A 21,066-nucleotide genomic window follows, 5' to 3' on the forward strand; every position below is an offset into this window, starting at 1 on the left:
TCATCCAGGCCAGACTGGGCATAAAGTTGAGAACCTACTGGAAAAATACCTAAAGCAAAAAGAGTTGGAAAGTTGCTAAAGTGGTAGAGCACCTACCTAGCAAGGGTAAGGCCCTGAGTTCACACCCTAGTACTACCAAAAACAAATAAAAAAGGTTTCCCAGATAAAAAGTACTTCTACAGGCAGCACTCTGGAGTCAGCATCTCGGGGTGGCTCTGTTACATTTTTCTTGGGTCTAGTAACTCTCATGAAAGAATAAAAATGTCCTTCATTATGATAAATGCTCCTGAAAGAAAGCCAATTGCTTATGAAATAAAGAGAAGGTCAAGCCAAGAAAAAGGCAGCTCTGATTAAATGAAAGATTGGAACCTTAGCTCTCACAAGTGATCTCCAGAGTTGTTACATGACTGAGTGATTCGTGAAATCACTGGAGCTAATGCTCCAGCCAGAATTTGCTTTAATTGTTTTGGGTTTAGAGTTATGAAATAGTTATAGGTCATAAAGAGGTTACTTAAACTGTATTGTATTTTGTCCATCTTAAGGAGAAAATAATACCATGACAATAAATGATAATGTAGAGATTTTATCGTTCTCTAAATGTGCGCCTTACAAACATAAAGGGTCTATAGAGTTGGCACTGAGTGTCTTCATTGATCTTTTTATTATTTTTATTTTTTTGAGGCAGGGCCTCACTATGTAGCTCAGGCCAGCCTCAAACTCAAGGTCTTTCTGCTTCAGCCTCCTGGGTGCTGGGATTACAGGTGTGCACCACCATGCCTAGGCCTTCATTGCTTTTTGGAACTCTGTCTCTTCCTCTGAGTAGGCCTAATCTATTTTAATTCATTTCTGTATCCTTAGCAATATGCTTGGCACATCACACATATTCGGTAACTCTGCATGTGTGTGTGGAGGGGTCTTTAATTTTTCTTCATTCAGGTCATCTCACAAATGTTTATGCAGTCCTTTGTTAGTGCTATGTGGGCAGCTGTGTGTGGACATGCACATGTACAGCCTCGGTTTTCCCGACATCCAACAAAGAGGCCCCAGGGTACTTCATTCTCACACGTACCACGGAGCCCAGGCTGGGAAGTGGAACCTCGTGCTTTCCAGAATATCCTGTAATGGAGGATGCAGCCCATTTGCTCCTGGACTGGGATGTGGTTCCAGGAAATGAAGACGCTCCCCTCTTCCTCTGTGATGGCAATGATGTGGGGGCCACTCAGTGGTGCTGGAAGGAAGGGCACAGGCAGGATCTGTTACGCTCTAAGTCTGAATCACCAGCAGAAGAGGAAATGTGGTGAAAGGTCCCAGCTCACCTTTGTGCTTGGAGCCACCTTGGATGGAGCTGCACCCTCCTTGGTCCCCTGACAGCGCATGCACACGGATTTTGTAACAGATGTAGGGTTTTATATTCTCTGCAAGGAAAAGGAGCTCTTGAACAGGTGTGCCTGTTGAGTCACTACCAGGAGCCATCTTATTGTTTATTTTTTATTATTATGTATTTTTTTAGTGGTACTAGGATACCATAGGCGGGTGGTCTATCACTTGAGCTATACCTCCAGCCCTTTTTGCTCTGGTTATTTTGGAGATAGGGTCTCGTTTTTTGCTCAGACCTGCCTAGGCTGCCATCTGCCCATTTTAGGTTTCCTGCTGTAGCTGGAATGACAGGTTTGTGCCACCACACCCTGTTATTGGTTGAGATGGGGTCTCAAGAAGGTTTTGCCTGGGCTGACCTCAAACCACAATCCTCCTGATCTCAGCCTCCCAAGTAGCTGGAATTATAGGCATGGGTCACTGGTACCCAGCCAGGGAGCTCTTTTAATATCTGCTCCCAAGGCATGTCTTGCCTTTTCTTATTTTGAGGATGATTCAAGAACAACCTGGACTGAGAATAAAGGGTGGCCCAAGTTACAAAGTCTCAGCATCCCATCAGCCATGATACCAACTTCTGGAAGTCACTGCCTCCAACTTTCACAGTGAGATGAGCTGACCAGTTCACGTGAGTTGGAGATAAAAGCCATTCAAGTACTAACAAGGATGTAAGCATATCCACCCAAACGCATGCACACACTGCTTTTTCGGGGGGAAAACTAGACAACAAACAACTAATCTTTAAGAAAAAAAATTCAACTTCTACAAATAAATCATGTGTTTATAAGGAATGACTCTGGAGTTCTGCAGCTCTGACAGGGCCACAAGGATGACACCTTGGATTGTAACTAACGGGGCACTCCCAGTACAATCCAACCCCTGGTTCCTGCCTCTCCTCTCTCTAGCTGGCTCCAGCTAGATCTTGGTTGCTTCACAGCCTGAAGGTTTGGATGATTCCCAGGAATGTTAATGCTCCTTCTGAGCTTTTAAAATGCCACACTTTGCAATTTTCTGTCAGTCATGAAGCTTATTGGCAAGTTCCCCTTCCCTGCCCAAACTCCTCATTTCCATGAATCTCACATTTCTACTGCCTACGAAGAAAAGGCTCTTCTCGTATCTACTGCTCATGACGCATCTTGAAATTCCAAATGCAGTCTTAAAGGAACGAGAGAGAGAACTATGCTAGGTAACTAGCATCAGATGATTAAGTATTACTAATGTCCTGCCAGTAGGTCACTAGGGTTCCCTACTCTGACAATCAACGAGGGTTTAGTATCTTCCTTTGAGGGGAAGAGGAATTTTATAGCACAGAAAAATTTACTGAATTATGTGTGTGCTGAATGAAAATCCACTGTCTCTTAAATATGCCAGCAAGTGGGCAGTGTATAAAGTTCAGTCGTGCAACCAATCCTGTCAGAAGAGACCATGACAAGATCATCAAATGCACACCATGGGAGAGGTCCAATTCAAGTTCATGAACCAAATGAAAAGGAGAAAAGAACACCTGTCAGCTTAGTCCTGTGATCCACAGATTCCTCGTGGATGGCATCAGGTCATAAAGTTCAAAGGTTAACACAATATGGATTCAGATTTCATTTGTGAAGGTCTGGTAAGTGGTTTTCTGCTCCCAGTGCCTGACTGTCCCTAGTCTTGGGAGGAGCCAACCCCACTGTGCCATGTGGCAGCCTGGGAGTTCCAGATGACCTTAAATAGGCAGGTGGTTCCATTGCATTCTGCGCTGCAAAATGTGAGTTCAGGGCACAGGTGTTGAGACTGCTGCATCAGAAACAGTGGATCTCTTCCTGTGGATGGCCCACCCTTTGTAGGGGATGGAAGCTATGTGGTTTTGTAACTCAGCTGACATTTCTTCTTCCCAAGAAGAGAGCCTTCCTAGCAGACTCGTTCTCTGGTTCTGACCTTAAGGGCTCCAATTGTTCTGGATCGTTCTGTATGAACATTCCTTAATTGTGTCTGCTTGCCACCTTAAGAACCTTAAGTGGAAGAAGTTCACACTCCTAAGACTTTCATTTCCTTTCTACAGTGTGACCCCAATTTCCAGGCTCATTTCCCACCATTCCCGTGCCTACATATATCCCCGCACCCTTGGGCAAAGGCCCTGTCTCCATGTTCCTAAACGAACTTTTAGGCAGGAAGCTAATTTCATTCTCAAGTGTGGGAGAAGGCAAATATCCCATAATGAGTAACAAGAAGTAATCCTAGAGGTACTGAGGACAGTATGCAGGAGAGTCTGAAGTAGTCCAGGCATCAAGAAAGCTTTTCTAGACACAGTGATATGATCTATTTGTAGAAGGAATGGCTCTGTATGGTCAGAAGTGTCTTCATCCAGGCACGGTTGGACTGGTAGTCTTTAGCTCAAGCCCACTGATCTACAGTCTACAAATTGGGGTGTGCTCTGGCCCAACCAGAGACTGGGAGCAGACTGGCGAGGATCTAATGGCAACGATGGATCTTGCTGACCAGACAGTGCCATTTTGAATTCATAGTAAGGATGAACTACCTAATTTTTCAAGTTTTTATCTCCAGAATGCAACGTGAACATAAACTGATAGCTAACCAAGTGTTTCCAAGCAGAAAAGCAACCTTAATAAAGTTAGTTTAAGTCATTAGTATATTGATTTTATTCAAATGCGTAATTAGAAAGTGCTTTAATGCATTTTATTCTATTAAGTGTGGAAAACATTCTCTCTTGTCATCTGTCCTGTGGTGTTTGTATGGAATTATAGGATTTCCAAAAGGAAGGAACTATAGGAACTATATTATCGTATAGGCTAAGTCCTGATACAGTTTATAAGTGTTTATAATTTCACAGCTAGTAAATGCTTTTTCTATCCACTGTTCCATCTGATTTGATGGGTGTAACGCCTTGAAGGAAAATTAGCTCTACTGCAAAAGCTATGAGGATGTTGCTTGGGAAAGCAATCGATTGTTCTTTTAGAGACCATCAAAGTTGCTTCTCAAAATTGACACCTGCCTTCTTATAATTTCTGTTTGGGGTCTTAGTCTTCCTCTCCTGGCAGCAAAGGAACTATATTCTTTTGCATATGCATGTCAAAACCAGCAACACCAAGCAGTGTCTCCTCCCCTCTCCCCCATCTAAATTTCTCTTCTACAGGCTAAATGGTTTCCAGATGAAAAAGTTCTAGACTCCCAATGACTTGGTCACCTTCCTCCAGATGCTTGCTGGTTATCTAGGCAGCATTCACTTTAAGGGTGGTGATTAAAATTTAACCTGCTAGAAGTCTGGGCAGCTAGGCTATGGAGGAAGCACACAGTTAAGGACCAGCTTATGTATCAACACACCATATGCTCCGTTTATCTTATTGTGTAAATCTTATCTCCTTAAGCAGGATGTATACATCCTCCTAGACAGGTGTAAAGATTGTCATGGTGTAATGAAAATATTATGGGATTTAGAACTTGCAAATCTATTGACTTCTTAGCTCTGACACATTTAATAATAGTGATATCATAGCTAAATTATTGAGCACTTAAAATATGTCAGGCACTGTTCAAAATGTTTTCCATATTAATTCAGTTAGTCCCCTCAATAACCCGATGACGTAGGTCATGCGAGCCTCAATTCTAAGATGAGGAAACTGAGACACAGAAGTAATTTGCCCTGTATGGAACAGCTATTAGTGACAGAGTTAGGATGCAGACTTGGGTAGGCTGGTTGCAGACCTTTAAGCTGCTATGCTGAGTTTATGCTTAAAATTATATTAACTAAGTTCTGTCCAATCATTTTAACATTTTCAGATGCCATCTCTCACTTGATTCTAACCACTGACATGTTACAAACCTGAAGATCAGTGACACCAATTATCATACAGATAACTCTTAATTTATTATCACACAAATGTCAGTAGTTCAGGAATGAATGATTTCTGGTTTTCCTTAGCTGTGTCATGAGTTTAAAATAATTTTTTTTGGTGGTACTGGCATTTGAACTTATGGCTTTACACTTGCTAGACAGGTTCTCTACCACTTGAAATATATCTCCAGTTCCTTTTGTTCTGGTTGTTTTGAAGATAGGGTCTCTCATTTTGTCCAGGCTGGCTTGGACCATGATCCTCCTATTTTAAGCCTCCTTGCCATCACTGGGATGATAGGCATGTGCCACCACACCCAGCATTTTTCCATTAAGATGAGGTCTCACAAACTTTTTTGCCTGGAGGTTGTCCTGTAACCATGATCCTTCTAATCTCAACCTCTTGTGTAGCTTGGGATGACAGGCATATAACATTGTGCCCAGCTATTGGTTGAGATGGAGACTCCAGAACTTTTTGGCTGTGCTGGCCCTGAACTACAATCCTCCTGATTTCAGCCTCCCAAGTAGCGAGGATATAGGCTTGAGCCACAGCTCCTGGCTAAAATAGTGACTCTTAATGTACATGGTTGTTTTGAGTTAAATGAGTTTCCAAAGGTAAAGTCACCTATTGCACTGATAGGCTAACTTAGCCTCAGCCCTACTTGTTTGGCTCTATTACTCTTTCATCTTGCTGGGCACTGTGCTCAGGACATGGTTTTTCCATAGGTACTAGATTTTTTTGGTGAGACCGGAGTTTGAACCTAGGGCTTTGCGCTTGCAACGCAGGCACTCTACTGCTTGAGACACGCCTCCAGTCCATTTTGCTCTGGTTATTTTGGAGATGGAATGTGGAGTGCTGTTTGTCTGGGCTGACCTTGAAGCATGATCCTGCCAATCTCAGCCTCCCAAATAGCTCAGATTTCAGGCATGAGCCACCAGTGCCTGACAGTACTAGGTTTTTTAGTCAACCAGTTGTCTTCCGTGACTGCAGTATTATTCTGCAGCGCTGTCTTGAGGGGCTGTATGTCAAGCACAGTCCCATCATGACCCTAGACTATAATGCAGCCCCTACAATTGAAGGCAAGGCTTTAGGGTTCTGCCTGCACTGTCCCAAGCAAATGTGAACTTGATGGCCCTCTAGAAGTGTGATGAACAATTACATACCTGAAATCAGAGATGACACATTGTTGGCGGGGAGCCGCAGCCAGTTTAGCAGCGGCTGTGTGCTGCCTTCTGGGTGGAGTGCCCACCATTCCACTATGTACTCCTGAACAGCAAGGTCAGCTTTCCTGGGATGCTGCCAGGTCACCACAATGTGGTCTGTGCCCTCTGAGTTTGCGGAAACCTGGTGAGGGTTCAACGACTCTTTATGGGGGAAAAGAGGAGGGACAAAAATCAGAGTGGATCAAGACAGAAAGCTACAGCAGCTCATTCCAGCCAAGTTTCAGGAAGGACCAATCCTTTTTTCAGGAATTCAGGTCACAGGTTTAAGTTGATCCCACTTCTCAGGTCTTGAGAACCAGCATCAGCAACTCGTGCAGAGACCCTTTGTACCAGCATTTGTGTAATTATTTTCCCCTTCATGTTCCATCCCTGCATCCTCAGAAGTGCCTACTCTACTGAATGTAACATGCTTCCTTCTAATCCATCTTCCATATGTCTGCTTAGATATGTACGTATCCTTGAAAATTAGTGCAGTTCTGTGTTTCTGTGTTGTATTTTCATGAAACATACTGAGAGGTAAATCTAATGCTTTTTCTGACTTTTTCCCTCTAGACTTTACATTTCTAGGATATATCCATCCTGCTACTATATGGAAATCCAGCTAAGTCCTTTGGATTGCTGCCTAACCTTTCCTTGTCCATTTCCAAGTGACCAGCAGAAGGTTCCTTCCAACTAGGCCAACATAGGTTCATGTGCAGTGAACATTCTCTCATAAGTCCTCTTGTGCACCATGCAAGACCATTAATGGATATGTGTGCACAGAACTGTTTGGTAGTAGAGTAAACTCACTTAGTACTGATGGATTGAGCTCTTAAAGTAACTGGTTGAGTTGTGGGTGTAGGTCAATGGTAGAGCATTTGCCTAACGTGCATGAGGTCCTGGTTTTGATCCAGAGTGGAGGGAAGGGAAGGGAAGAGAAGGGAGGAGAGGCGAGAGAAGGGGAGGGGAGGAAAATGAATAGCTAGTTAACACTCTAACAATAATAACAAGAGTAGCATGTGCTTTCTCATTCTTCTACCAACACTTGAGATTTCTGAGTTTCTAATTTTTGCTAATTTGGTATGTGTAAAAAGTGGTATTTATTGCGGTTTTATTTTCATTTTTTCTGATTTTTTATGAGGCTGAGTTTCTCTTCTCACTGGTTTTCTCCTTCTGTGATTGGTGGAAATAGCTTTTACATCTTAGGTATTAATTGCTTATTATTTTTAACACTATTTGCTCTATTCTTTCAATCCTTTAATAGCTTTATGTGCATTTTTTTTCACATATGCAACTACTTTGAAATCAGTGAATTTATCTGTGGTGTCTGCATTTTGAGACTTACTTATAAAATCCTCCATTCTGGGATCATGAACATATTCAGCTACATTTTCTCCTACTGGATTTAATTTTTTTCCTTTAACATTTAAGTTTTTAGTCCAAGTCCAGCTGAAAGGGTTATTTTTAAGGGACTATATTAATGTTATTATTATCACTATTATTATCATTGTTTTCTGCAGTGCTGGGGACTGACCCAGAGCCTTGCTTGTGCTAGGTTGGCACTCTACCACTGAGCTACATTTCCAGCTCTATTGTATTATTTCTTTCCCACACAGCGAGTTAATTTTTCCAGATGTCATCACATCTGGCATCCCATCTCTATCAGACACTAAGTTCCATATATTTATGGGTCTGTGTCTGGACTAGCCTCTTCAAAGAAAACACTGTGCACATAACTTGGCTTAGTGATGTCCGACTATTTGGTCCATTAAGTCCCCTTCTCTTTTTGTTCCTCTTTTTTTTCAAAATGTTCTTAAATATTTATGAAATTTTATTCTTTTGGCTTTTAAGATCATTTAGTCAGACCCCCAAATTCCAGCTGCTATTTTTATTGTAATTAAATGAAAGTTATAGTTTAACATAGGGGGAAGTGAGCTTGTTATATTGTTAAGTTGTCCCATTCATAAATATGCTATTTTGAGGAAGCAGGAAGAGTGGTAATACAGGGGGGTTAAATTGATCAAGGTCCATTTTATGCATGTTTTAAATATCACAATGAAACCCCTTTTTTTTCTTTTATTAATTTTATTTTTATTTAATTTACACTAATAATTTTTTTAAATCCATATGCTATTTTATTTATTTTATTTTATTATTATTTTATTTAACACCATTTAATAAAGAAAAAAGTAGTATAAACAGGAAAGTAACACCAAACAATGGTGTGCTGTGGAAGGCTGGTGCGTGCTGCTGTGAAGCTGGAGCCTGAGGAGGCTGTGCATTTAGGGATGAGTATTCTTTAAAGGCAGGGAGAGAGTGGCCTGGGGGTGGGCGGTGGGGTCAGAGAATCAGGGCAGCCACTCATTGCAGGCCTGCAAAACACAGGGGTCTTTGGAATAGGTGTCACACACCAAACACTAGCATAAGGGGTCCAGCTGCTGCTCCCAAAACCATCTGTCGAACAGGGTGACTCTGGGACAAATACATGCAGGTGTATGCTCACATGTGTGGCAAGCACCCAAAGACTTACCATTCCCCACACTTCCCTGGGGTCTGTATGCAGACTGGCATCCCTAGGCAGTGAGTCTGGAGTGCCTTTCCAAAGATCTCCCTAGTTACCTTTTTCTTTCCTTTTTTGTTTGAGACACTTTCTTGCTGTGTTACCTGTGTTGCCCTGCTAGCCTCAAACTCAAGATTCTTCTTCCTCTGCCTCCTGAGTAGCTGGGAGCAAGGGTGCACACCATCTTTCTCAGCCTTCCTGTGGTGTTTTTTAATGGAGTTTTAAAAATTTTTTCTTAAAGTTTTTATATGCTCTTTGCTGGGTTAATTTCTGGACAGCTCTTATCCTTAGATGGCTATTTAAATAGCATTTTCTTTTTCATTTCTTTTTCTATCAATCTCTGTGTTCTAATTTCTTGCAAACTTGCTACACTCTCTAGTTAGCGTTAATAACTGGTCTACTGGCCTTGCTGAATGTTCCATGTAAATAATCTCATTAGGTGCACACTTGAAATATCTCCTTCTTGCAGTCTTTGAATTAAATCTTTTTTTTTTTTTTTTTTTTTTGTGGTACTGGAGTTTGAATTCAGGTCCTCATACTTGCTAGATAGGTGCTCTATCATTGAGCCACATCTCAAGCCCTAAATACTTTCTAACCAACTTTTGTCTGCCTTTGGTAAGAGTGTGTCCTTTTTTTCAGTATTAATGTGACAAATTATACTGATACACTTTTCTGTTATTGACCTATCCTGTATTCTTGGGATCAACCCTATTTGATCAATCTGCACTTTCTTTTCTTTTCTTTCTTTCTTTTTTGGGATTTGGACTCAGGGCCTTGTGCTTGCTAGGCAGGTGCTCTACCACTTGAGCTACACTTGAGTTGCTCTGCTAGCCCCTCTTTTCTTTTCTTCTCTTTCCTTTCCTTCTCTTTCTCTCCCCTTCCTTTCTTGACTGGAGCTTCTTAAGAAGTAGGTTTCATTTTTGAGAAAAAGTTTTACCTTTACAAGGAAATTGAGCAGAAGATACAGAGGTTTCCCATATACTCCCTCCCAGTCCACATACACAGCCTCCTCTACTATCAAACTCATGTACCTGAGTGGTACACTTGTTGCAAATGATGAACCAACATTGATACATCATTATTACCCAAAGTCCTTGGTTCATATGAGGTTTGTTCTTGGTGTTCTGCATTCTATGGGTTTTGACATATGTATGACATGGATCCACCATCACAGCATCATACAGAATTATTTTCCTGCCCCCCAAATCCTCTGTGCTCTACCTATTCATCCTGCTTTCCCCCAGCCCTTGACAACCACTGAAGCTTTTGCTGTCTCCATAGTTTTGCTTTCTCCAGAATGTCATACAGTGTGTAGCGTTTTCAGACTTGCTTCTTTCACTTACATTATTCTTTATATGTGGTTTACCCTCAAAGGTTCATGTATTGGAAGCTTGGTCCCCAGTGTAGAGGTATTGAGAGATGATGGACCTTTAAGAGGTGGGGTCTAGGAGGTGATTAAGCCATTGGGGACCCTTCCTTTGGAAGAGGTCAATAGGTTTTCAGAAGAGAGTTCCCTTGAGAGTGAGTTGTTACAAACGTGAGGCTGACCCCTGAATCACCATCTGGCTTCATGACTCACCATATGATCTCCCCTCCTCCCTCCCACCTGCATTCCCTACATGACATATAGTGATGTGATACAGCCAAGGGCACCCTCACCAGAGCTGAGCACATATCAGCATCATGCTGCTGAACTTCCAAAACTGTGCTAAATAAACCTCTTTTCTTTGTACATTACCTAGCCTGGGATTTTGTAGCCTTGGGTATTTTGTTACAACAATGGAAGACAGACTTATACAATTTAGTAACTTGTATTTAGGGTCCTCTCATATCTTTTCATGACTCAAAAGCTCCTCCTTTAAATTATTGAATAATATTTCTCTAGAAGTACCAACATTTATTTATCCTCTCATGTATTAAATGTATTTTGGTTTCTTCCACATTTTGGTAATGATGAATAAAGCTGCTGTGAACATCTGTGTGTAGGTTTTTGTATGCACATAACTGTTGAACTCATTTGGTCAAATACTAAAGAGTGTGATTGCTGGATCATATGGTAAGAATATGTTTAGTTTTATAAACAGCTGTCACACTGTTCTCCAAAGGGGCTATACCATCTTACATTCACACCAGCAATGAGTGAGTCTTGTCACTCACTTGGCCATCATTTCACGCTATCAGTGTTTTGAATTTTGGCCATTGTGCAGTGGTGATTCATTGTTGCTTTGATTCACAATTTCTAATGATAGATGCTGTTGAGCATCTTTCATATGCCTACTTGACACCTTCAGTGAGGTGTCTATCAAATCTTTTACCCTTTTATTAATCAGCTGTTCATATACTTATTGTTAAGTTCTAAGAACTATTTGTACATTTTTATACTTTGTATAAATTTGTCTTTGCAAAATATTTCCTCTAATTTGTAGCTTGTCTTCTTGTTCTTTTGACTGTCATTGACAAAGCAGATTTAAAAATTTTTTTTGGATGGTATTGGGGTTTGAACTCAGGCCTTGTTACTGGCAAAGTAGGTGCTCTACCACCTGAGTCACACCTCTGGTCCACTTTACTCTGGTTATTTTTGGAGGTGGGGTCTTGGGAACTATTTGCCCAATTGGCCTAGAATTGTGATCCTCCTGATCTCAGTCTCCCAAGTAGCTAGGATTACAGATATAAGCCACTGGTGCCCAGCTAGGATTTTTTAATTTTAATGAAATTCCACTTATTAATACTCTTTCACAGATTGTGCCTTCGGTGTTGTATCTAAAAAGTCATCACCATAAGTAAAGTGGTGACCTCAGTTACATTTTCTTCTGTTATCCTCTAATAATATAATAATAACTTAATTTTGGTGAAGAGTTAAGGTCTACATCCATAGAAATCACTTATGTCCCTGGGATCAATAATGTTAGCACCTTTTTATTTTTGATATTGGTAACTTTCTTTTTACTTTAATCTGACTGAAGATCCATCAATTTTATTGATCATTTGAAAAAAATCAGCTTTCAAGTTTTGTTGATTTTTATCTTTTGATTCTTGTTATAAATTTCATTGATTTTTTACTTTCGTTTTATTATTTCATTCTTTCTGCTTACTTTAGATTTAATTTTCTAATTTCTCTTTTTCTAGTTTCTTTTTTTTATGGTACTAGGGTTTCTAGTTGTAGCAGGAACTTACATTATTAATTTTGGATTTTTTTCTTTTCTAAAGTATGCATTTAATGCCATAAATTTCCTCTATGCACTGCTTTTATTGCATTCCATAAATTTTAATAAGTTGTATTTTCATTTTCATTCTAATTTAGCTCAAAATTTTTGTTTCTCTTGTTCTTTGACATGTATTTTATTTAGAAGTATGTTGTTATGATTGAGTATAAAATGATTGAATATATTAATGCTCATGGGTTGATAGCTTGGTGTCCCCCACTGGTGGCAGTATTTTGGGAGGCAGTGGAAACTTTAGGAGGTGGGGATTAGTGGGAGCAACTACAGTGGTGGTTGGGGCTTGTCTTTGAAGGTGATACCTGGTTCTGTTCCCCTTCTCTCTCTTCTCACTCTTTTTTCCTTTCCATCATGAGGTGAGTGGCCTCTGCCATGTGCTCCTGTCACCATGAGATTCTGCCTCACCATGTGCCCAGAATCAATGGAGTCAAGGACTATGGCCTGAAACCTCTGGCACTGTGAGGTAAAATAAATCATTCTTCCCTTAAGTTGTTTATGTTGAGCATTTTATCACAGCAATGGGAAGTCTAACATTGTTTAATCTCCAATATTTGGGGATTTTTTCCAGCTGCTTTTCTATTATTAACTTCCAGCTTAATTTCATTATTGTGTGAAAGCAGATACTATACTGATTTCTATTCTTCTAAATTTGTTAACATATATCATATGGCCCAGAATTTTTTCTATCTTGGTGAATTTTTTCTATCTTGGTGAGAAGAATGTACATTCTGCTATCGTTAGATGAAGTAGCCTAGCATGTTAATGATATTTAGCTGGGTAGTGGTACTGCGGTTTTGACTGGCTTTAATGACTTTCTTTGGGCAGGATCTATCCATTTCTGATGACCAGGTGCTGAAGTCTGCAACTGAAATAGTGGATTCATCATGCAGTTCTATCAGTTTTTCCTTCAGGTATTTAATACTCTGTTCTTAGGCCCATACGCATTAAGGATTGTTGTATCTTCTTGGAAAATTGATACCTTTATCATTATGGAATGCCTGCCTTTATCACTGATAACTTTTCCTGCACTGAAGTCTGCTATGTTTTGAATTAATATAGCTACTCCTGCTTTCTTTTCATTAGTGTTAACCTGGGATATCTTTCTCTGTCCATTTACCTTTAAGCTACAAGTGCCTATTTAGTTTAAGTGGGTTTTTTGTAGACAACATAAAGTTGTGTCTTGTTTTTTGATCCTCTGTGACAATCTCTGTCTTAATTGATTTCTTAGATCATTGATGTTCAAGGTGATTGTTGATATAGTTAGATTAATACTGTGACCTATTTATTACTCCTTGTTTTTTGTTCCTGTTTGTTTTCCATTCTTGTTCTGCCTTTTGTGTTTTAATCATTTTATGTTATTTTCTCCCTTTTAAAGCATACCTATTATACTTTTTTGAATATTTTTTAGTGCTTGCCCTATTATTTGCAATATAAATTTATAATTAATTCTTAATTCAAGTACAATTTCCCTCCCTCCCTCCCTTCCTTCCTTCCATCCTTTCTTTTTCTTTGCAGTAGTGGGGTTTGAACTCAGGGCCTCACACTTATGAGGTAAGTGCTCTACTCCTTGAGCCATGCTTTCAGCTCTGTTTGCTTTAGTTGTTTTTCAGATAGTCTCAAGCTTTGTGCATAGGACTGGCCTTGGACTGTGATCCTCTCATCTACTCCTCTCTCATAACTGGAGACATTGCCACTGTACCCAGCTTGTTTGATGAGATGGGGTCTTGTTAACATTTTTCCCTCATGCTGGCCTCAAACCATGACCCTCCCAATCTCTGCCTTCCAAGTAACTGGGATTATAGGAATGAGCCACCATGCTTGACTCAAGTACACTTTCAAATAAACTATACTGCTTCATGGATAGTCAAAGTACTTGTAATAAAAAAATCCTAATTCCTCCCCCATCCCTTGTAACATTGCTTTCATTGGTTACACATATAAGCACATACATATGTACATATCACATGTTGTTGCTGTTGGTACTTTGAATAAATTTTATCTGTTAGGTCAATTAAAAATAAGAATGATTAAAGTTTGTTTTTTACCTTCACTTAAGTTTCAGACCTGTATAATTTTTTGCAAGGCAGGTATACTGGCAACAATTTCCTTCAGTTTTTGTTTTTGTTTTTGTGAAGGAAATGAGAGTAATTTTTTCCTCTGGACATTTTACAGGGCACAGATTTCTAGTTTGGTGAATTTTTTTCCTCTTAATACTTTAAATATTTCACTCTACTCTTGTTTGAATGACTTCTGAGAAGAAGCTGGATGTAATTCTTACCTTTACTTCACTTCAGGCAAGGTTTTTTTCCCCTCTGGCTTCTTCCAAGAATTTTTTCTTTATTTTTGATTTTCTGCAGTTTAAATGATATGCCTACATGTAGGATTGTGGGTCTTTCTTTTTCTTTCTTTCTTTTTTAAGCTTTTATTATGCTTAGTGTTCTCTGAGCTTTCTGGATCTATTGTTTGGTTTCTGATGTTCACTTGGAAAGTCCTCAATCGTTCATCATGACATTATGGTTTCAAATATTTCTTTTGTTCCTTTCTCTTTTTCTTTTCCTCCTGGCATTTCTACCATGTGCAAGTTATACCTTTTATAGTTTTTCCATGGTGTTGTATACTGTGGTGGGTTTTTATTTATTTATTTATTTGATCTCATTACTTTATAGATTTAGAAGTGTCTACTGTCATATCCTGAAGTTCAGAGACTTCTTCCTCAACATGTCCAGTCTACTAGTAAGCCTGTTAAAAGACATTCATCATTTCTATTATGGTGGTTTTTTGATCTCTAACACTTCTCTTTGATTCTTTCTTAGAATTTCCATCTCTACTGCACCTACATATTCTTGCATGTTTCTCCTTTGTCCGTTAGAGCCTCTAGCATATTAATCACAGTTCTGTTAAATTCTGGGCCTGACAATTCCAGCATTCCTGCCATACCTGAGCCTGAGTCTGATGCTTGCTCTGTCTCAACAAAGCTGTGGGTTATTTTTCCTTTTAGCATGCCTTGTCATTTTTTTGTTGAGGCAGGTACAATGTACAGAGGAAGTGGAACTGCAGTAAATGAGCCTTTAGTAATGTGGTTGGTGGCAAAATGACTTTATAGTCCTGTGATCAGGTCTTAGTCACATAATGAGCCTGTGCCCCTGGACTGCAAACTGCATAAATGTTTCAGTTTCCTCTCTCTCGCTGGAGTGTTTGTCTCTCTTTTTCAATTCTGGGGGCAGTGGATTTCCCTGTAGCCTTATTTCTCTGATAGACTAAAGAAGAGTTGTTAGCCCGGTATGGTGGTACCCACCTATATAATCCCAGTATTGAGGAGGTTACAGCAGGAGAACTGCAAATTTGAGGATACCCTGGGATGCATACCAAGACCCTATCTCAAAAAGAAAAATTATTGATTTTTCAGTTTGTTTAGCTTTTACTTGATTTAGGACAGAGTGATGACTTCTACATGCTTCACGTGCTCAACTGGAAACTGGGTTGAAAACTGATTTTAAACTGAATTTAAACAACTATGATTTTGTGGAGGTTTTTTTGTTTGTTTTTGAGACAGGGTCATACTGTGTAGCCCAGGCTGGCCTCAAACTTATGATTATTCCTCCTCCACCTCTGAACCACCACTTCCAGCTTGGTACTAATTTTTAATACATGTATTGGATTCAAGTTGCTAGTAATTCATTTAGATTATACATCAATGTTCACAAGTGACGTAGCCAATAATTTTTCTTGTACTGTCTTTATCTTGTTTACTAACAAAGTTAAATTATCCCCATAAAACAATTTGGACAACTTTCCTTATTTTTCTATTTTCTTTTTCAGTGCTAGGGATTGCATCCAGGGCCTCATACATGCCAGGCAAGTGCTCTACCACTGAGCTACATCTCTAACCCTATCAACCATTTTTATTGGGCTTTAAAATATTGTTATAACCTTTTTTTTTTCTTTTGAGAACATGCTTACTGTTCTGGATTATCAGCAGCCTTGGCTTTATTTTTCTATGGGAAAAGAAGTGAAACCTTAGTTTAGTTTGGTTCCTTGTTCCCTTGGGTAAGTCCAGGGAGGGAGGACGAGCTTTTCAGGGTGGAAAGTTCCAAGCTGGACACCCTGTGGTGATGCAAGCTGTGCTCCACCTGTCCTGACCTGGTTAGTCATACCTGGCTTTCCAAAACCTGCCAATGCTTCTGCCTCAGGAATTGCTTTTCATGAGGGAGTAACTCTCTTTTGTAACTGCCAGGGTCATGGGATGGGTGCAGGAGAAAATGCCAGGGACCGCCAGCTCACTGGCACTTTTTGCTACTATCTCTCCCCATCAGTTAGGGTCCAATACTTCCTTGAAATTACTCTGTCCTGCTCCCTGGGCTTTCCTGCCCCATCATAGAGATGCTTGGATAATGATCATACCAGGCAAGAAAGAAAGAGCATAACTGGAAAAAGCTCTTTGGTCCTTCCCCCTTCTTCACTGTTCCCCACTAGTAGCTCAGCTACTCATGCCCTACCTCTTCCACAGCATCTACAGGTTTGGTAATAGGAGCCGTGGATTATTACTGGCCATCTTTGTTAGAAACTGGAATTCCCCAGAGGTGGTTTATTCCTTTGTCTTTACTTGATTAGGCTTGATGTTTATATCATGAAATTTGTTTTTTTTTTTTTTTTTTTGAGAATGAAATTTATTCATTCAGTAAATATTTATTGAGCACCTCAGTTTATAAGACTCTTTGTCAGGAGTTGGGATAAAATATCCAAAGTGCCTTTCTCATCATTGCCTTCGCTGGTATTAACTAAGCAAATCAACTTGGCATGGCACAGGTCCTTCAGCCTCTGAGTCACTATACTTGCCAGGAACCAGCCTGGAATTTCCTCTCCTAGGATGTTTGCCAAGACACGTTCTTTCCTTCAAGACTCGCTAACAACTCACTTCTCCCTGTCAACTTTAAAAATTACTCCTTTAGCCTCAGTCACAGAACTTCCCATCTCCATGTTTATTGAAAACTTCTGTATGGAGTTCTAAGGTTCACAGGATATTTGAAAAAGTGCCCACCTAACAGACAGGCAACCTGGCTTTTCCATTCTTCTCTGCCACTATTTGCCACTAGATATGTGATCTTGACTAAACTACTTTACCTCCCAGGGCCTCAGTCTCTGATATCTGTGTGGGCCACTGTTTGTGACTACATTGGCTTCTCATTCTTCTAGAGTTGCAAGAGTTCTTGAGCACAGTCACCAGGTCTGTATTTTACATATGGAATGGTAGGTTTAGCACACATTTAATTTTCTTGATTTGCAAGGCTAGGGCAGGTGCCTTTTAACAATAATTTTGTTCTGAGTCTCTTAAAATCAGCATAATGCCACATAAATAATGTTGGACATTATGTTTCCCTTTCAAGAAGGAACACACATGTGAACAATGTATCCTGAAGGAGAGGAAGGCATAAAATGATGTCACTCTATTCCTATAGATCGTTCAGAATGTATGTGAGACAAAAGCCCTCGAGGAACAAGACCATATAATTGGCCAATTTGTCCTCCAGGTCATTCTGGGATGAGCACGACTTGTATTGGAAGCTTCAGATGTGGTCTTAGATTAGGTAATAGGCATATTGCACATGTAATTTTGAGATTCCAATGTTTCCAGGACACTCCTAGCTACAGCTTGGCTCTGAATTGCCTCATGTCTTGCTTTACCTCAATACATGTTCTTTTCATTGACTCCATCCTTACCATTCAATGGACCAGTTTTCATCTGTTCATTCTCAAGGGATGAAGTGTTCCTCTTCCCTCTTTTGTCACTGGGTACCATCACCTCCCATTTCCACATTGACTTTATTCCACTATCCTCTTTCTCTCCTTTGTCTTCAAATTCTTCCTCACCCCCTAGTTCTTCTTTGTGCCTGCTCAGCTCTGACTTTATAACAAACTCTCATACCCACACTCCCTTCCTGGCTAACACCAATTAGTCTCTCCATACTTAGTACAAATGTCACCTCCTCTCCAAGCCCATGTATCAGCTTTTCTCTGTTCCTACAGCTCCTTATGCATGCTCCAACCTCACACGTATTATACTGTACCCTACTATAGTTACTGGTTTTTACACCATTCCTCCCACTTGGATAAAGGTAACTGGAGAACTTGACCTCAGTTGTTTTTAAATCTAAGACTGGATTCAATTTGCCTTAAATATTCAATAACTGACCTGAATGAATAAAGTAAAAGTGAACTCTAAAATGATGAATGTGTCACTTTGAGATATTGTTACCAAATCTCAATAAGGGACCTGGAATGGGACCATAAAATTAACAAGATGTATTGTGACCCATTTGCAGTGAGGTTAGAAAAGGAAGGTATTCTTACATATTACTTTTTTGAGACAAGGTCTCACACTGTAGCCTGGGCTGGCCTTAAATTCACGATCTTCCTGCTTTCACTTCCTGAGTGCTGGGATCATAGGTGTGTACTACCAATTTGATACATTACATTTAAAAACCAGCAGAGTACTACTACAGAATTCACTTTAAAAAGTGCATGTGTAATGCTTATCCATTGAAGAAAAAAAGATTCATTTATCACTTTTTTGGGCAGTGCTAGGGTTTGAACTCAGGGCCTCACACTAGCTAGGCAGGTGCTCTACCACTTGAGCCACTCCACCAGTCCTTCTTTGTGATGGGTATTTTCAAGATGAGGTCTTGTGAACTATATTCCCAGGGCTGACTTCAAACTGTGAATCTCCTGATATCTGCCTCCTGGGTAGCTAGGATTATAGGCATGAGCCACTTGTGCCCAGCTTCCAGTCCTTTCTTGACTTAGTCATTTTTCAGGTAGGGTCTCGCATCTTTGCCTGGGGCTGGCTTCAGAACAAGATCCTATGTCCTCACGAGTAGATTGGACTACAGGTGCAAGTCACCACACATGGATTATTGATTGAGATGGGATCTTATTAACTTTTTGCCCAGGCTAGCCTTGATGCTTCTGAGTAGCTGAGATTACAGGCATGAGGCCTGTAACTTTATGATGTATAAAGTTGCAGGGCTTCTGCTTATTTTTTCCTTCATGTTTCTGCCTCGGGTTCCTCCCCCAAAGGAGGGAGAGATTACCAACTACTTACCAAACACCTTTACCTCATCTTCCTAAGCAAGGGAATATCACTGCCTAAAATATCTTTGCAGCTGGGTTTGGCCAGGTGACCAGCGAAGGCCAAGAAGTGCAAGTGTTACTGTGTGAGAGGGCATAGCTCCTGGAATGAGGCTGAGTCCCTCCTTCCTTCTCTGCTGCTGTCTAGAAGGAAACAGTTAGCACTCCGGCAGCCATCCTGGACCAATTCCATCCTGGGGAAGAAAGCCAGGCTTGGCAGCAGGAAAGAAAGAGGAGCCTGGAGTCCTGATGTCACAAAGCTGTCACACCACCCTGGGCAATCTATCTGTGAACTCTTTCATGCGAGAGGATGGTAAGAACATTTCTAACTCCTAGTAGCAATTCCTAGCTCAGATGACAACTCAAGGTTATACCCATGTTTACTTGTGTTTTCTCCTCGTCATCTCATCTACTATTTTATTCAGTGTGTTTTCAGAAATATGACTGAAAAGATATATAACCAAGATTTAACCATGTATATCAGATAATACTGTTTTGGTAGAAATTTCCTCAAAATGATGCTTTCTAGACCCATTTGTATATAAAATTATCACACTGAATTGTAAAACAGGATCTAATTGCAGAGTTTTATTCTATTTAGGCATTTTTTTGAATGATCTTGACATCAAATCCTTTTAGAATATAAGTCTTAAGAAGCAGCATCACCATCCATTTTCTTGGCTAATCACAGGTTTTTATTCTGGAAGTTAATTTTCAGAGGCTATGACTATAGATGTGAGACTTTACACATCTTCTTGATGAAGATAATGGGATACATATTTAAATTTGTGTAACAAACAGCTATGGTAGAGCAGAATTTTACCATTATTCTATGACAGTCAGAATTTCATTTAAATATTACTGGTCTTAAAATATGTCTTAAATGTAAGTCTAAGATGTTTTATCTAGAATTTAGCAATAAATATTCTTGCTTTTACAAAATTAATCTAATTAAAACTATTAGTGCTCAATTTGATGTAACTCATATTTCCTTCACTCATGTTTAAGTGCCTGCTATGTATTTCATCTCATGGTGAACTGCAAGACAAGCACATAGTTCCTGCTTCAGGGAGGAGGAAATTGAAGTGCAGAGGTGTTAATTCACTGTCCAAAGCCACTACAGGCTGACTGGAAAAGAGCTGTTGACTCCAAAGTCTAAACTCCTGGCTACTTGTGCCAGGCCTTAGACTGGGCCTATAGGAGATGGGAGATGGTCAGACACAGTTTCCTACAGGCGATGGTGAAGGAAAGTTGGTACCTACCTGTGCTACACAGGTCTGTTACATTAATGCAAGTGGGCAGAGAGCTGCCTTTCGAGTTGACTGCAGACACAGCCACAGTCCAAGTCCCAGTTCTGGGAACCACCCAGGTCCAGGAGGTGTGTCCTGTGATGTTCTGTAGTGTGGTTTTCCTCCTTGTCACCTCCTGCAAGGTCACCCGGTAGTGGAGGATTTTTCCTCTTGCCTCTGATACACTCAGATTCTGCAACAAAACACATCCACTATTTGATTTGCTCTCCACCTGGACCTCTTGGCTCCTACTGCAGGAGGCTATATCTGAGTGAATTTGTGTATGTGTGTATATGTAACTGGGGTTTGAACTCAGGGCCTTGACCTTTCTAGGCATGTACTCTACCACTTGAGCCATACTGCTAGCTTTTTGCTTTTTGTTATTTTTCTAATAGGGTTTCCCTTTTGCTTAGGTCAGCCTCAAACTTCGATCCTCCTACATAGCCAGGGCCAAAGGTGCACACTACTGTG

At 40.2% G+C, this 21,066-nt stretch overlaps 1 protein-coding gene across 2 annotated transcripts in view; it reads right to left on the reverse strand.

Annotated features, from left to right (window-relative positions):
* The window catches only part of Il12rb2 (interleukin 12 receptor subunit beta 2), an 82,929-nt gene that overhangs the window by 18,728 nt on the left and 43,135 nt on the right, over positions 1 to 21,066 (reverse strand). The window contains exons 9-12 of one of the 2 annotated variants that reach the window (XM_020182443.2): positions 20,569 to 20,788; positions 6,365 to 6,565; positions 1,317 to 1,415; positions 1,070 to 1,228 (exon numbers count right to left, since the gene is read on the reverse strand). In XM_020182443.2, coding sequence (XP_020038032.2) covers positions 1,070 to 1,228; positions 1,317 to 1,415; positions 6,365 to 6,565; positions 20,569 to 20,788 — 679 coding nt within the window. The remainder of the gene's footprint in view (positions 1 to 1,069; positions 1,229 to 1,316; positions 1,416 to 6,364; positions 6,566 to 20,568; positions 20,789 to 21,066) is intronic. The other variant, XM_074079798.1, reaches the window with a different exon arrangement.

This window comes from Castor canadensis, chromosome 7 (genome assembly GCF_047511655.1).
Source record: "Castor canadensis chromosome 7, mCasCan1.hap1v2, whole genome shotgun sequence".
Taxonomy (NCBI): domain Eukaryota; kingdom Metazoa; phylum Chordata; class Mammalia; order Rodentia; family Castoridae; genus Castor; species Castor canadensis.